The 16,635-nt window shown below is 48.2% G+C and overlaps 1 protein-coding gene across 1 annotated transcript in view; it reads left to right on the top strand.

The window, feature by feature from the left end:
* The window catches only part of LOC119405482 (uncharacterized), a 50,475-nt gene extending 36,957 nt beyond the window's left edge, over positions 1-13,518 (top strand). Inside the window, 3 exon segments of the mRNA XM_037672315.2 lie at positions 13,379-13,404; positions 13,407-13,438; positions 13,440-13,518. Of these exon segments, the coding sequence (XP_037528243.1) occupies positions 13,379-13,404; positions 13,407-13,438; positions 13,440-13,518 (137 nt within the window).
* The last annotated feature ends 3,117 nt before the right edge of the window (positions 13,519-16,635 follow it).

Raw genomic sequence — 16,635 nt, 5'->3', positions numbered from 1 at the left:
GCATCGAATACGGAACACTGGGCCGCACTGCCCGTCGGCACTCACACTTGTCAAGCGCGCCTCGCAAGCATGGATGGGGTGAGGAGAACTTTCTGTGTTCGCCTGTGCGCAGGTATGCAGTGTCTTCGTTGTCGCAAAGGTTATTCACGTGTGTCAGGTACTAAACTGCTCGTGAGATAAAGATCAGGCTGTGCATAGAGTATTCGCCACTTTCGGGTGGGGGTATCAATGGGAACCAACGTGCAGGGGTAATTTGTTTCTCCCTTCGGTATCTGCTGGGATAATGCATTTGTTTGTACACTAACTTATGCCTCCATTTGTAGTAGGCGCGTTGCTTATAAATGTACCGTGCTTGTAATCAGCTAAGCCATTTTAAAAATACTGCTTTAGTGTTAACTTGCGAGGCTCTGACACTGTGGTGGAAGACCCGACTGCCACGCAGAGGGCGCGGATCCTAGAAATTTGTTTCTCATTAAATTTTTTCTTATACCACGCGATAGCGGTCACGTACACAGGCGGCTGCGGACAACTATGGAGCCAAAATCGGCTGTTGTGATCTCATAACAGCTTTCGCTGTAACAAACTTCAGCGGCGACAATGCCCTCTCAACTTTGGCCTGCTTGACAGGTGTGCAAAAGTCCACTTGCGTTAATATAAACATCTCTGGCTGCCACTGTTCTCGTTTTTCGCACAATTTCAACATATCTTTGCTTTGGATTTCCTGTCTGAGGTACGCGCTATACCCTGAGATATGCTCACATTGCATGAGCTCAGTTGTTCTGGATTGCGAAATTTTCTCGTGAACCGAAAAACAATTGAAAAAATTTCGGTTTCACTCCGGAACAAAATAATAAATAACGTTTTGGTTACGTTTTCGTTCCGGTCAAAAATATCGTTTTTTTTTTCGTTTTTCGTTTTCGGTTTTCGTTCCGTTCCGACAGCGCGGAACAGTCGTATAATCGAAAAACTAAGAATATAGGCAGTGACAGTCAGCCTTGCCCAAAAAACGTGTATAGACCACCTGAATAAGCCCATGACACGACCATGCACTGCTCCAAGGAAGGTAGATTAAATTATTTTTAAAAATTTCAGCTAAGCATTTAATCCATGGAGGGAGGTGTGAGTGAATCTTTATTCTCAACTTAAAAGAAATGGAATCCAACACGCATCTTCCTTGTAATAGATCGAGTCCGAAAATTCCCTGCACGTAAAAATACCTGCGAACGAAACCGAAACTGATGGTGTAGCAGCCTCCCGTCAGAAGAGTCAGATACAGTGTCACTGCGATCACATAATGGCGATGTAGCACATTTTGTTGCAAGTTTGAGTAGGATGATTTCGTGCGTGACCGAGCTGTGCGCGTCATATTTGTTTCCTTGTGAAGTGCAATTGGTGATGTGCCGCTGTTATTATGAACACTCAAGTCAAGGGAAAGTTATTTTGCGCACTGAAGATAGCTGCATTGTGTTCCTTTTGCGTGCTCGAGGCCTGTGACTGCGAGTGCCGCAAACAAAGGGAGGAGTTGTTCAGCTGCATGTCGACGAGAAGTTTCCACAGGCGGTAAACATTAAAATATCCAGATCTCGAAGATGAGCTTGTCGACTGTTTGAAGCTGCTACGTGTAGATTGAGCTCGTCTAGGTATCGGCCCTGGGATACGCTCGTGATCGAGGCGTATCCAGAAGCAATCTTAAAGCCAGGAAAATTGGATCACAGAAGCACATGAACTGCCAAGAAAATAAATTTTCCTTTCTAAGAAGGTATACTGTACCTGTCTCACTCCCTTTTTATTTTCTAATCGCCGACCTAGGGGCACGTAAGTTTTTGTTTTGCACCCGCGAATATTTGGTCTGAGTTAAGCGGGGGACAGACGGTCCGATTTTCCATGCGATCCGACGGCCGACGCTGTGGTGGGGGAGAGGGAATGGTGGCTGTACGATGCTATGAAAGGTCACCATTCCGGTTTCCCCTCCGCCGTGTCGGACGTCGAATCGCATGAAAAATCGTACCGTCTGTCTCGCCCTTTAGTCGACTCACGAGCGAGTTTGCCGACCTATGTCTGATCGCATCTACCATGATTTTGTCTACAGCAGTTGTGGCAAGTGAAGTATCACTTTTGCACTCTGCGCATTGCGCATTGGATGCACACATACTTTGAGAGTTTCGTGGTCACCCGTGATCGCATCGACACGACTGCGATTTTGTTCACAGTGGTTGCGACAGAATGTAGTTTCACTTGGACTACGTGCATGCAAGCCGTGTGTGTGGCTTCAGAACGCTGTGGTTGTAATCTACAATCACAGGAAAAGTGAGAACGAGCAGTGGTATCGTTGTGAGTGCTACGTCCAAAACATGGCAGGAGCTTTAGGAGCGAAGCTCCTTAGGCCGGCACACCTCCACGCCGTCGAGGCTCCCTTCTCTTTAAGCATCGCTTTAGGTTGCAGTGGCTGGTGATTTAAGAGGAAATGTTTAGGCCTTGAGCGGTTTCGGTTCTAGCGCACCAGAAATTCGGGGTTAAAAGAAATAAGCTCTGTGCTCAATTGGTTATAATGGTTGTTTTCACTTTCACTACCTTTATCGTGGAATGTGAAATGACAAACCATCATTCTAGCACATTACGGGTGCTTTGTCAAAGGTAGTAGCAGATGCTCTCCCCACCCGGCGCTGGCGCTAGCGCAAAAAAACGATGAACCACTGCGCACTCCGAATGCACGCGGCGTTTCGTCGCCATCGTTCAAGCTCCCCGCCGCGTCACTGCTCTTACCCCTCTCCCTGCACTGCGCGCCCCGCACCACTCGCTCAGTCGTTCCTGCCACCGAGTGCAGCAGACACTCTCCACACCCTACCGCCTTCATGAAAGCCAGCAGCGAGATCAGGTGCATAGTCGTTCCCGTCCCATTTCTAAGGAGCTTCGCTCGTCGGTTGTATTCGTACACGGAACAACTGCTGATTTTTTGAAGAACGATCCTATCGTGGCCTGCATGCACATCAAACCCGCTGGTTGCATCGTGGTGGATGAAGGATCTGTCGCAGAGTGTCTCAATGGTGAATAATCTACAGTGGACTCCCCTTAAACGGAACTCGAAGGGGATCCACAAAACTGTTCCATTTATCTGAAGTTTCATTTAAGCAAGGTACACGTATTTCATGAACCAAAAACTTTATTTCGTTTGCACCAACCCTAGCTTACTTATCGGGATGAGTAGGAGAAAAAAAAGGAGTGAAGGCGTGGTTTGCTTGGCATGCTTGAGCTGCTTCTTCACAAAGTAAGCACCCATGCCTGACAAGCTAGACAGAAATTCAGGACAACCCTCATGCTCAAAATAGCGCTGCAAAAGTTCACAGCCTCCTTAGCTGCACTGTCCGGTGGCACCACTGCACTGGCAATGATGTCATCGCATTCATCGCTGGAGGAAGGTTGAGCGTCAGCTTGCACTTCGGCAATCAGTTTCTCAAGCGTCTCCTCGCGACAGGTTTGAACACTTTCATCAGTCGTCTCATAGTCCAGTCGTGTGAAAGCGGCAGAGGGCACAGCCTGATTAAATACTTTCCTCTTCATGAGGTACTGGTTCTTGAGCTTGAAAGCCCGCATGGTGGAAGCACCTCTGTATGGTTGTTGCCTGTACTTGCTCCCAGGCGTGGGACAAAATGTGAATGGCAGCCAACAATTCTACATTGTAGCACTTGCCAGTGTCTGCACAACGCAGCATTAGGTGGAGCAGCTGTCTGCAGGTAATGAACTTTTATGTTCTATATTACCCCTTGATCCATTGGCTAGATCGCTGCAGTTACATTGGCTGGCAAGAACTCGAGACTGATGGACTTGAGTCCATCAACCTGACCATGGGCAGGACAATTATCCACGATCAAGACATTCCTGCCTTGCCTCGTAAATCTTGCATCTTCCTCCCGTAGCCAGTTTTAAAAAATTGCCATAGTCATTGTCATGAGTAAAGGGGCACGGGGCGCGTGCCGGACGGTGGAATGCATCGATGGTGTGTGGGGAATGGAAAAGTACGCGATGGTGTGCACCCCCGCCACGTCCACGCACGCCATTGGCCGGAGAAAGGCGCTTGCCAATCGCAGTTGAAGCTCGAGTTCCTGCTTCTCTCGAGCATAAGCTTCTAACACTGCGGCGTGTTTTGCCTCGAGATCGGCGCGTCTTGCGGCGTGACTTGCCTCGAGATCGGCTTCACGCTCCTCTCTCATTCTCCCACTCTTTTCGAACCCTTTCCTTCTCGTCCTCAATAAACTTTAGAGCTTGCTCCTTATTGAGCTTTCTCTCCCGAATGACTCTTGATACCTTCTCCCAATCCATCCTTGCAACCCCCAACGATATATGACTGGGCCCAATGCTGGAAAAATCCTGGCACAGGCTCGCCACTTATTATGTCGCGTGTCTCGGGAGCGCTTGCAACGCGGAGTAGAGTTGGGAGAGAGAGAGAGAGTCGGGAGACACCGTGGTGGCACTGCAAACCCACTTTTATATCACACACCACGGCAAACCAAAATAAACACTAACACGCACTCAAAATTTACAACCAAAAGTAACAAGTGCAAACCTACTGTGTTAATGCCCAATCACCAACATTACAAAACATTTGAGCTATGTCTAGCTCCTCTGAACTCGAGAGTCTGGCCACTATGACCTCTCAGTCAGTTCGTGCTACTAATGGAACGTTCTTACGGATCGTGGTGTCCGATGACTCGATCCAGTTCCAAAGTCGACGTGCTGTCCCATCGTCGAAGCTCCTGTCGACGTCTCAGGGCCGTCGTCGGTGATTAGGCGCCTCGCTGATCATTTTCGTTGCCGACGCCTCGTTCTCCGTCCCTCCCAGCTAAGCCTAACTGTTGGCTTTTCCTCAGCGCCACGGGGTCCAACTACCGACGTGGCTCCGTGATTGTCGGTGGGTTGCCGTCTTGTTGAGCTGGGATAGTGCCGCAGAGGCCATGAGAACTGCATGATGAGGCCGCAAGCCCGGGACGCCTCGCTCGGTAGGCCCCGCAGGGGCGTCTGTGGAAGCAGGCGTTTGGTGTGTAGCGACACCACGGACCCGAGCTAACGGGGGGGGGTTTCGACTCCCTCCCACGCCTAGCCGTGCGTGGCTTTGCCGTGTCCGGGGAAAAGGCGATCCTGGGGGTTGAGCCGACGCCGGGTGATTGGACCTTTAAGGCCCCCCGGCAGAGGCAACACACCCCTTTGGCCCCGGCTTCACGTAGACGGCACCCCTGGGCTGACCCACCCAGGGGAATTCGGCAGTCGCCTTTTCCTGTCTCTCTCTGCCCTCATCTTCGTCTTTCCTTCTCACTTTTAATCTTTCCTGTCCTCTCCTCTCTTCCATTTACTTCCGTTTTTCTTGGCGGTGAGGGTTAACCTTGTGTATGTGCCCTCTCTTGGGCGCATTATGTTTGGTTATAGTAGCTGTGTACAGCTGGCGTAGGCATGCTTTATATCAATATAAGTGCTGTCGCGTCCCCATGTTGGGCTCCATGGTGGGCGGCTGGCATGGCTGCCGAAACTATACTTAATATATGGCCTCAACCTCATTTCCTCGACTGAATGATTGTCCTCTCACAAAGAGAGGTCGCACCGAAGAGACTTTGAATGCCTTGCTCAAACCCAAAGAAATTTTTCCATGCTTCCACGTAATACACTGCGAAACACTCGACAAGAACGCAAGAACCATCTCTCCTTTTGTTGTATCGAAATGCCTCACCAATACACTCGGTCAAGGCTATAAGGCTACAAGAATGGCTAGTGGGGACCTTTTGCTAGAAGTTCAAAGTAAGACCCAGTATGAAAAACTTTCAAAACTTGCCTCTTTTGGAAGCACCCCTGTCTCTATTACACCACACCGATCCCTCAACAGTTCCCGAGGTGTAGTATCTGACCAAGACCTGCTCGACTTGACTGAGAGTGAGCTCCTTGAGGGCTGGAATGAACGTCATGTGAACACACGTACAGCGAATTAAAATCAGACGTGACGACAAAGAAATCCCGACAAAACACCTGATCATTACATTTTCGACAAGCACCCTACCAGAATATCTCGAAACAGGCTACCTGAAGCTAAAGGTCAGACCTTATATACCCAACCCGCGGCGTTGCTTTCAAGTGCCAACGTTTCGGTCACGGCTCTCAGAGCTGCCGCGGCCGTCCAAACATGTGCCAAGTGCAGTTCACACGATCACCCTGCAGACGACTGTGTGGAAACTCCCCTTTGTGCAAACTGCGAAGGTGCTCACCCAGCATACTCTCGTAGCTGTCCTTCATGGAAAAAAGAGAAAGAAATAATTACACTCAAGGTAACTGAAAATATCTCGTTTAAGGAGGCGCGCAAACGCCTTTCCTTCGCACAGGGTCCTACATTCGCGGACGTGGCACGCAAGGGGGCAGTGCCACAAAGGTTCGCGGCGGCCGCACGTACCACGCACAGTGGACGGGCGGTAGCGCCATCCGCCCCCTCAGCGGAAGCAGCCCGGGCTGCTCCGCAACCAACGGGCATGCAGGCTTCCGGATCTGCAGGCCCAGGGCCTTCTGTTCAGGCAGAAAGCCCCAAAACTCTGACACCCGTGCGCGTTAGCCGCGAGCGGGCATCCAGCGTCTCTGCCGAGGCGATGGATACAACGGCAAGTCCAACGGCGTCTCAAGCGCCGAAGGAACGGCGCAGCTCGTTGGAGCGCGCCAAAAAAGGAAAAACCCGCATCACAGGGCCTGAAAAGGGCTCTGTGACTTAAGGCAATAGTTCTTCCAGTACACACAGCACTAATTTACACTCAAAATGGAGACACAAATTCTACAATGGAACGTCAGAGGCCTACTAAGAAACCTCGACGATATCCAAGAGCTGCTACATGAACACTCACCAAAAGTGCTGTGTGTACAAGAAACACACCTAAAATCCAAGAACACGAATTTTCTACGCCAATATGTCATATTCAGAAAGGACCGGGATGATGCCATCGCGTCATCCGGTGGTGTAGCTGTTATAGTAAATCAAGGAGTAGCGTGCACACATTTACTGCTCCGAACGTCCCTGGAGGCAGTGGCTGTTCGAGCAGTTCTTTTAAACAAACTCGTAACCATTTGCTCTCTCTACATACCTCCACACTACCACCTTCACAAACATGAGTTCCAGTCCTTAATAGATGAACTACCAGAACCATACCTGGTGCTTGGGGACTTCAATGCACATAGCAGTCTATGGGGCGATTCTCGGTGCGATGCGCGAGGTCGTCTAATTGAACAATTCCTTTTCTCTTCGGGCGCTTGTCTGTTGAATCAGAAAGATCCAACATATTATAGCCTCGCTAACAATACATACTCGTCTATAAATCTCAGCATTACATCTCCATCGCTTCTACCCTTACTTAAATGGAAAGTCATTAATAATCCTTACGGAAGTGACCACTTTCCTATTGTTCTGAGCACACAAATAGTAAATGAATGTCCCCCACAGGTTCCCAAATGGCACATTGACAAAGCTGACTGGGAACAGTTTCGTAAGACTGCTCTCTTAAGTTGGACAGACATGTGTGATTTAAGCATAGGTGCAGCTGTAGACTACTTCACAGCTTTTTTGATTAATGCTGCCACCAAATGTATCCCACAAACAAGTGGACTGTCTGGCAAACGACGGGTCCCATGGTGGAACAATGAATGCCGGAAGGCGCGCAAAAAACAAAACAAAGCATGGAGGTTGCTTCGGGACTCTCCGACAGCCGAGAACCTTGACAGTTTTAAAAACATAAAATCTCAAGGCAGGAGAACGCGCCGACAGGCAAGAAGAGAAAGTTGGGAGAAGCTTTTAACGGGGATCAATTCGTATACACAGGAAGCTAAAGTCTGGAATATGGTTAGTAGGGTAGCAGGGCGGCAAGTACATTCACTTCCTCTAGTAAACACACAAGGCGACACCTTGGAAGACCAGGCAAACTTCCTCGGCGCACACTTCGAACAAGTGTCTAGTTCCGCGCATTACTCTGAAGTCTTCCAACGGTACAAAACAAGAATAGAAAAACAAAAACTAGAGCGGAAATGTACAAAACACGAGGCATACAACCAACCCTTCAGCTTAGCTGAGCTCCAGGTATCGCTTAACAGCTGCAGTAATTCCGCCCCAGGTTCTGACCGTGTGGTATACGACATGTTGAAAAACCTACCTGCCGAAACGCAAAGAACCTTACTTTCCTTGTACAATGCTATCTGGTTTTCCGGCGAAATCCCCCCGTCTTGGAAAGAGGCCATTGTCATTCCCATTCTTAAACAGGACAAGGATCCATCTTCCGTTACGAGCTACAGGCCGATCGCACTAACAAGCTGCCTGTGCAAACTTTTTGAAAAAATGATAAACCGCCGTCTTATACATTTCCTGGAAACAAACAATCTACTTGACCCGTACCAGTGTGGATTTCGCGAGGGTAGATCCACGACTGACCACCTGTTACGTATCGAGGCACAAATCCGTGACGCTTTTGTACACAAGCAGTTCTTCCTTTCTGTGTTCCTCGATATGGAAAAGGCTTACGACACCACATGGCGCTTTGGAATATTAAGAGACCTGTCCCACCTTGGTGTACGTGGTAGAATGCTAGATATAATAGAGAGCTACTTGTCGGATCGTACGTTCCGTGTCCGAGTAGGAAATGTCCTATCAATACCATTCCTTCAAGAAACTGGAGTGCCACAGGGAGGTGAACTTAGCTGTACACTCTTTATTATCAAAATGAATTCCTTGCGTCTTTGCATTCCACGAAATATGTTTTACTGCACATATGTCGACGATGTCCAGGTCGGTTTTAAATCGTGCAACCTTTCCATGTGTGAGCGGCAGGTCCAGCTAGGGCTGAACAAGATCTCCAAATGGGCAGATGAGAATGGTTTTAGTCTTAATCCTCAAAAAAGCACCTGTGTCCTGTTCTCTCAATAGAGAGGCCTTCATCCTGATCCAGATATTGACCTGCATGGTCAACATCTCTCCGCGAAGACGGAGCACAAATTCTTAGGTCTAATTCTGGATAGTAAGCTTACGTTCGTATCACACATTAAATATTTAAAAAACAAATGCATAAAAACAATGAATGTTCTAAAAGTGTTGTCATGCACTACGTGGGGTAGTGACAAGAAGTGTCTGTTGAACTTGTATAAGAGCCTCATACGCACTCGCCTAGACTACGGGGCAATAATCTATCAATCTGCGACGCCAAGCACCCTAAAGATGCTTGACCCTGTCCACCATCTAGGCATTCGACTATCTACGGGCGCCTTTCGAACTAGCCCCGTAGAAAGCCTCTACGCCGAATCGAACGAGTGGTCGCTCCACCTACAGAGATCCTACTTATCATTTGTATATTTTCTGAAGGTGAACGCCAACAAGGAACACCCCTCACACTCCACAATCAATGATTTGTCCAGCTCTGCCCTTTTCGACAACCGTCCTTCGATGACACAGCCCTACTCGCTTCGCGTGAGGGGCCTAGCTGTAGAAACGGGTGTGCCACTTCTCGAACACTCTCTAATGGCTCCCGCTCCACATCTCCCGCCGTGGCAGTGGCAGCTTATAGATTGTGATGTTTCTTTCATGGAAGTTACCAAGCACGCGCCACTTGCACATATCCGTACACACTTCCTCGAACTCCAGCACAAGTACACTTGTCCAGAATTCTTTACAGATGCCTCAAAGTCCAATACTTCTGTGTCGTACGCAGCGGTTGGTCCATCCTTTTCTGATTCCGGTATTCTGCACCCAAACTCAAGTATCTTCACAGCGGAAGCTTACGCGATACTTGCGGCTGTTAAGCACATAAAACAATCAAAACTACAAAAGGCATTTATTTACACGGATTCCCGAAGCGTGGTGAAAGCTTTAAAAAGTCTGAAAAAACACAAAAACCCTGTCCTTGTCTCGCTATACTCTCTTTTATGCACTATATACACACTCGAACAACATGTTGTAGTGTGCTGGGTGCCAGGGCACCGCGAGATTCCAGGCAACGTGTTGGCGGATCACCTAGCAGTATCCGCCCAAGAGAACAGTTCCAATACACTCGTAGCTATTCCGCCACTAGATTTAAAACCCTTCCTCAAAAGAAAGCTCAGTGCCTTTTGGCAGAGCACATGGGATACGCAGACAAGAAATAAGCTACACGTTGTCAAACCGCATCTGGGTAATTGGCCGCCGGTATCGAAGTCACGCTACACAGAAGTTACACTTTGCAGACTGAGGATAGGCCACACACATAGTACACATTCATATCTTTTGTCCGGAGGCGATCCACCTCTGTGTGATCACTGTGGCGATCCACTAACTGTACTCCACACCCTACTGCAATGCACGGAGCTAGACGCTCTCAGAAAAAAGCATTTTTCATCAATATACCTGCAGTTCCCACTTCATCCCGGTATGTTCATTGGCAGAGAACCACTTTTTAAATATCAGTCTCTCTTCGAATTTCTAAAAGATGTCCATAACTTCAACGTTATTTTTCCAGGCGCTCCGTAGCGCGGCCTCATGATTGAGGCTGCTGCTGCGGTAACTCTATCAAAGGAAGCACCTGCCTCCCGGCCTTTGGGCGCAAAGGCCTTGAGGAAGCATTCGTGCTGTTATCCCGCCTCTCACTTGTAAATACCATGATCACTCGTCATTTATCCCACACCCATAGATCACACCACTTATCACTGCCATAATTTTATACTGTATACACATCTTTTACGCTTCTTTAAAGCACGTGATTTTAGGCCTCTATACAGCCACAATACACCCGGTCATCGTAATCATTGGTCATCGCTAACACCACATAATAGACATGGCGCTCTTTGGCCACCCATGGCCCTTGCGCCACAAAACCCCACTAATCATCATCATCATCGCTCGGTAGACCCAAGGTCGACGGCCACCCTCCCGGACATACGCAATGCTGCCTCCAGAACTCGGCCCTGCTGTTCCCGTCGCGGACGCAACGCTGGCTTGCACCACCTTCCTCTTGGCCAACTCCACCGAACAATGCCTGCTTGTTCCTCTGGGGTTCCGCACCTCAGGTCGGGTCACATGGCACGCGCCTTTCTCCGGCCGATGGCGTGCGTGGACATGGCGGGGGTGCACACTATCGCATACTTTTCCATTCCCCGCACACCATCGATGCATTCCACCGTCCAGCACGCGCCCCGTGCCCCTTTACTCATGACAGTCATCCAGGCTATTCCGTTAGCACTGTACGTAACGGGAAGGTGTCGAACGCCCTTGAAACAACGTGGGTGCTTCGACTTTCCTATTACTAAAAGCTTCAATTTCTCATCACCTGCCATGTTGGCACCCACCAGCACAGTAATGCGATCTCTACTGTGTTTTCCACCACTACAGGCTTCGCCTTTGAAGGCGAGAGTCTTTGACGGAAGCACCTTATAAAAAAGGCCCATCTCATCGACGTTGAAGACGTCTCGCAGCTCATAGTTGTAAAAAATTTCCTGAAGCCGCCCCTGCTGCCAGTCAGTGCAAATGTCTCTATTCACTGCAGCACTCTCACCTGAGATTGCCTTGAAAACAAGGCCGTGGTGTTTCTTGAAGCAACTGAGCCATCCGTTGCTTAAGGCGAAGTTCTCAACACCCATCTGCAGGGCAATCTCTCACGCCTTCTGCTCCAAAATGGGTCCGCTTATCGGAAAATTTGAACTCCGCGCACGTTTGAACCAAACGAAAACAACTTTTCCAAGTTCTTCGTAAGGCGTCATCCGCATCCGCTTAGAGGTGAAGGTTCCATTCTTGACGGCTCCTTCGATTGTGTTTTTGTTCTTCAGGATCCGAGACAGCGTCGACTTTGGGATGTTGAACTTTTTCGCCACCTCTGTCTTGGTCAGGCTGCTTCGGTCGAGCTCCTTAAGAATTTCTAGCTTCAAGCGAGAGTGACTGATGCGGCCGATTCTTCGTGCTCTCCATCATGCCGAAATATCCGTATGTAGTCGCGCAAGTAGGCCTGACGCAGCTAACAGCCCCTGCTGCAGCACAAGCCAGTATGGCTACTGGATTGGCTTGTCTGGCTATTGCGTTGGCTATACATTCCATGGTTGTCAGACTACTTTTGTTATGGGCAATTCTGTGTTGTGTTTAGCGTTTGTGCCGTTTAAGCGTAGGTGACCAATAAGTAGAGTTTCGATTAACCGAAGAATTTTACTGTGCCGAACCTATAAATCCAGCTAAATGATCCTATTTAATTCTGTTAATAAGGCATTTTCATTTAACAGAGTTTAGTTTATTGGGAGTCCACTGTATTGGGATGTGTATGTGGTAGTGGAAATCGTCTGATACACTCAAACCTCATTATAACAAAGTCACATCTGCCATGAAAATAACTTCGTTATATCCGAAAATTCGTTATAAACATTTATTTTTAACACTGTATCTATGACAAGACTATTCTTCATATACTTCGTTATAACCGATAATTCGTTATATCCGAGTTCGTTATATTGAGGTTTGAGTGTAAACACCCGGGTCCTGTGATGCGGCCGCACTGCTCTGGAAGTCGAGAGTCAATGAGAAATTGTCGAATTACCATGGGAATTTCGTGACATTCCTAGGCAAGCAGCTTTTCCTTATGTGGTAGCACTCGCAAAGACTTCATTGGAGCAGAATACCCAGGAAAATTATTCGTTGCAACGAGAACATTTTTACTGTTTTTTGGTGGCTGACGGTGAATCAAAAGTTCTTTGTTGTGGTGGAAGTTTCTTGTAGCGGTGTTTCTATAGCAGGATTCTACCGTAATACTATACAAGGCATGGTCAGAATTTATTAGTTTAATCTGCAGCAGTGACCTGTGGTATTTTGCTGAAAAATGTACGGTGTCTTCGTACAATATCCCAGTGTCTTAGGTCTGCTTCTTTTCGACAGTAGCAAAAGTTGATGTTAAAGAACACAAACTTTTGTCACTCTTATTCGACAGTAGCAAAAGTTGATGTTAAGGAACACAAACTTTTGTCACTTTTATTTTTTGTCAAATTTTATACAGGCTTTCTATTGCCACGAACTTCATAGAGCACAGAGTAGGTTCAGGCTCAAAGGATGAATTAATTATTAAACCCTGTATTTTATTAATTGCCCACAAACCAAGAGTCTGACGATTCTATCCATAGAGTGCAACAGCAGATAAATCAGTTGCATCAACGGTAACACCACATCTCCTCTCTAGCGAGCTTGGCTAGGGGCTCAAGATGTTTGCATGTTTTTTCCTGCGATGCTTTTTTTTGGGTCAACTGTGCACGCTAAAGAGAGGTGCTTATCTGGTTTTTTACCGAGGTGTTCAGTGGGCTCTGGTTAAAAGGACAGCAGTGTGCTCACTGCATAAGTGAAAGGAGTAATAGTAAATCCGCTTTCATGTTTTAACAGGTTCAGACTTGGATGGAGACGAGTTACTCAGTCCATCTGGTACCCACCACTCATCTTCCATAAATGATGATCCAATGGACTTTTATGACGACGCAGCTGTGGAAAATGAGGGGCCTGTTCAGGTTGGCTCCCTTGTTTAGTTGCCTGTGTTTCACAATGGTTGCACATCCTGTGATGGTCTGGCAAAATCAATGCTCCAGAACGTGCAAGGGGTAGTAAGGTTCACGACAGGTAACAAAAATTGTGATTCAAAAAGGGAATGCACGTGGATTTCTTGGGAAGAAAGCCTCCTAGTCAACAGGAAATTTGACCTGAGATAAGAATTCAATGCACATTCAGTTCAGCAGGCTGTCTGATCGAACAGACTGAAAGGTAATCTTTATTATCTCTACTTCAAGGGGCTGGCAATAAGTTACCAAGTAATCATCAGATGAACTCAGCATTGGAGTTTATTGCCTTGTGAATTGACTGCCAAGAAATTTTTATAGTTTGTCAAGTACGAGTGAAGATACAGAAATTCTTCACACGCTAAAAAACTACACGGGGTAATGACAGGGCGGCGAGAAGCTACTCCGTACATCACCACGCGTCACGACCTATAGCACTTTTTCTTAGTTTTCTTTGAACACACGCGCGCGATCGTTGGGTGCGGCTCACATGCCCGCGCTGCGACGTGCCATGGTGCGGGCACATAGCAGGCACTCGCGGCGGCCACAGTAACTGTACAGCTCACAATGCTCAAATCGGCCAGTGGCCGTGTCATTCGGAGGTATTGACGCAGTTGATTTTTCAGTATGTGGCATCATTTGTCGAGAGATGAGGGAGCGTTTCTAGCTGTTTGAAATTTAAGTACAGTAAAATCTCGTTACTACGAACATCAGATTAACAAAACTTTCAGATTAACGAATTTTTTTTGAAATCCCTGCCAAAATGCCTATATTGCCAATGTAAAAAACTTTCAGTACAGTCGACGTCCGATTTCCCGGACGCCCGAAATTCCGGACATGCCTGATTTCCCGGACTCATCTGTGGCACCGTCAAGTTCCCCGTAGAGTCAATGTATTAAAAAGTCCGAAATTCCGGACGCTTATAGCCTTCGCCATCCGATTTCCCGGACTTTTTACTGTTAACCGCCGACCCAAAGTCACCACCGACGCCGCCATTTTGGTTGTTTTCATTTTCATATCACCATACTCGCATCAGTAGCAACGCCGCACCGCGCCGCGGCTGCCGTAACCTCGAAACCGCACGTGTCAATCCGTGGCCAGCTGTAGCTTAGCCAAACCAAACCTCACTGTGTTCGTTCACGTGTTGTTTTGTCAGCTGTGCCAGCTCTGCGGTCGTGTCTGCGGTTGATCGTTTGCTGCTGCGCGCTACCTTCAGTGATCACGTTTCCTGACCTTCAGCATCCACCGAGTTTCTAGCTGTTTCGTGCTGCGCTTTTCGTAGAGCGGATTCGCTGTTTACAGCAATGGCACCGACTGCTCCTTCGTCTTCGTCCGCGCCTTCGAAGCGCACAAAGCCACCTCGTAGGCTCACGATGACGAACTGCCATCCGCGGACGTTGCCTTCGACGATCTGCGCGCTGGCGGCGTGTTGATTCCAGCCGAGATAACCCTTGAGGGCTTCGCCGACGCTGACAAAGACCTCGAGCTATGTGCAGAGTTGACCGATGATGAAATCATTCATCAAGTTACGGAGGATTCCGATGACTCCGACACCGAGAACGAAGAGCCAGCATCTACACAGCCAACGAACACGGAGTTGACGCGAGCACTGATGACACTGTCATTGGTGTACAGCGGCAACGTGACGTTGACTGAAATTGAGGCAGACATAATCGCGGGCAAGCGGACCGTGCAAAAGAAAATAAGCGACTTCTTTGTGCCCAAGTGCTGACCTATGAGGTAGTGCCGGCCACGTCGTATTTTTTTTTATTATAAACGCTCTTTTCAGAGCCACCTAAACAATGCATTGGCTGAATTGCTATGGGAATCTAGTACTCCGGCTGTGACCCTCTCCGTCAGCGAAAAATACCGACCAAAAATGTGCGTTTTCACGTGCATTCGTTTTTCCGGACGTTTTCGCGGTCCCTTGAGGGTCCGGGAAATCGGACGTCGACTGTACTACGAATTTCAGAATACCGAATATTTCAGATTAACGTACGTAATTTAACCCCGAAATCAACAAGATGCTTTGTTATTACGTTCCGTGAATGTTTCGGTACAGAAATCGCTGAAGCTTACACCTATCATCATCTGCAGCAGATATGCGGCGGGAAGCCGCTTCAACGGGTGCAGCCACATCAGCGTTGACATCAACGCGAGCGTCACCAACTGGTCAAATTGGTCAAACTGGTCAAACCAAATCAAACAACGTTGTAGGCTTAGTCCCGCTGTGTTCTCACCACGTTTCCAGTTGCTGTTGTTAGGAGCTGCGAAGTTGAGATCGTGTTGTGCGGTCGCTTTTCTGGCAATGAGTTCTCCTGGCCCCAGCGTTAAAAAGAAGCGACGCCAGTTTTTGCTCAAGGAAAAAGTGGACATTCTCACGGAGCTGAATGCTGGAAAAAAGCAAGTGGACATATGCAGGGAGCGTGATATCGCGCCGTCAACAGTGGCAACGATACTGAAAGATCGGGAGAAGATCGTGAAATTACATCGAGAATCACAGCTGGCTCCCTCAAGAAAACGCTTGCGGCTGGGCAAACTACCAAACCGTCGACGACGCCGTCCTCACATGGTTTAAGGATACCAGACAACACGGTGCCCTTGTCAGGCCCTATTATTCAAGAAAAGGCACAACAGTTCGTGGTCGCTTTGGGCACCTCCGCTTGACGCCAAGTGCCGGGTGGCTCTATCGGTTTCCGGCAAAGAATGGCATCATGTGGCAAGTGCGTGTGGGAAGAAAAGGCGGCTGATGTCGAAAGTGCGATTGCGTGGCGGAACGAGCGCTTTTAGGAAATCGTCGAGTCGTTCAGTCCAGACGACGTTTTCAACGCCGACGAAACGGCGTGCTTTTATCAGCTGTTACCTGATACGACAATGAACTTTAAAGGTGAAAAATGGAAGGGCGGAAAAAATAGTGTCTTCGCGTGTCAGTGCTCTTCTGCTGCAATGCCACAGGCACGGAAAACTCAAGCCTCTTGTTATTGGCAAGTCCGCCAAGCCTCGCTTCTTGAAAACGTCTCGTTACCTTGCGCGACTATCGGGCAAATAAGAAAGCTTGGATGACGCGGGAACTGTTGTTCACGCAGTTGC

Source organism: Rhipicephalus sanguineus, chromosome 9, assembly GCF_013339695.2.
Source record: "Rhipicephalus sanguineus isolate Rsan-2018 chromosome 9, BIME_Rsan_1.4, whole genome shotgun sequence".
NCBI classification, from domain to species: domain Eukaryota; kingdom Metazoa; phylum Arthropoda; class Arachnida; order Ixodida; family Ixodidae; genus Rhipicephalus; species Rhipicephalus sanguineus.
Note: the sequence above shows the minus strand (reverse complement) of the source record. Positions and strands in the feature narration are given on the sequence as shown.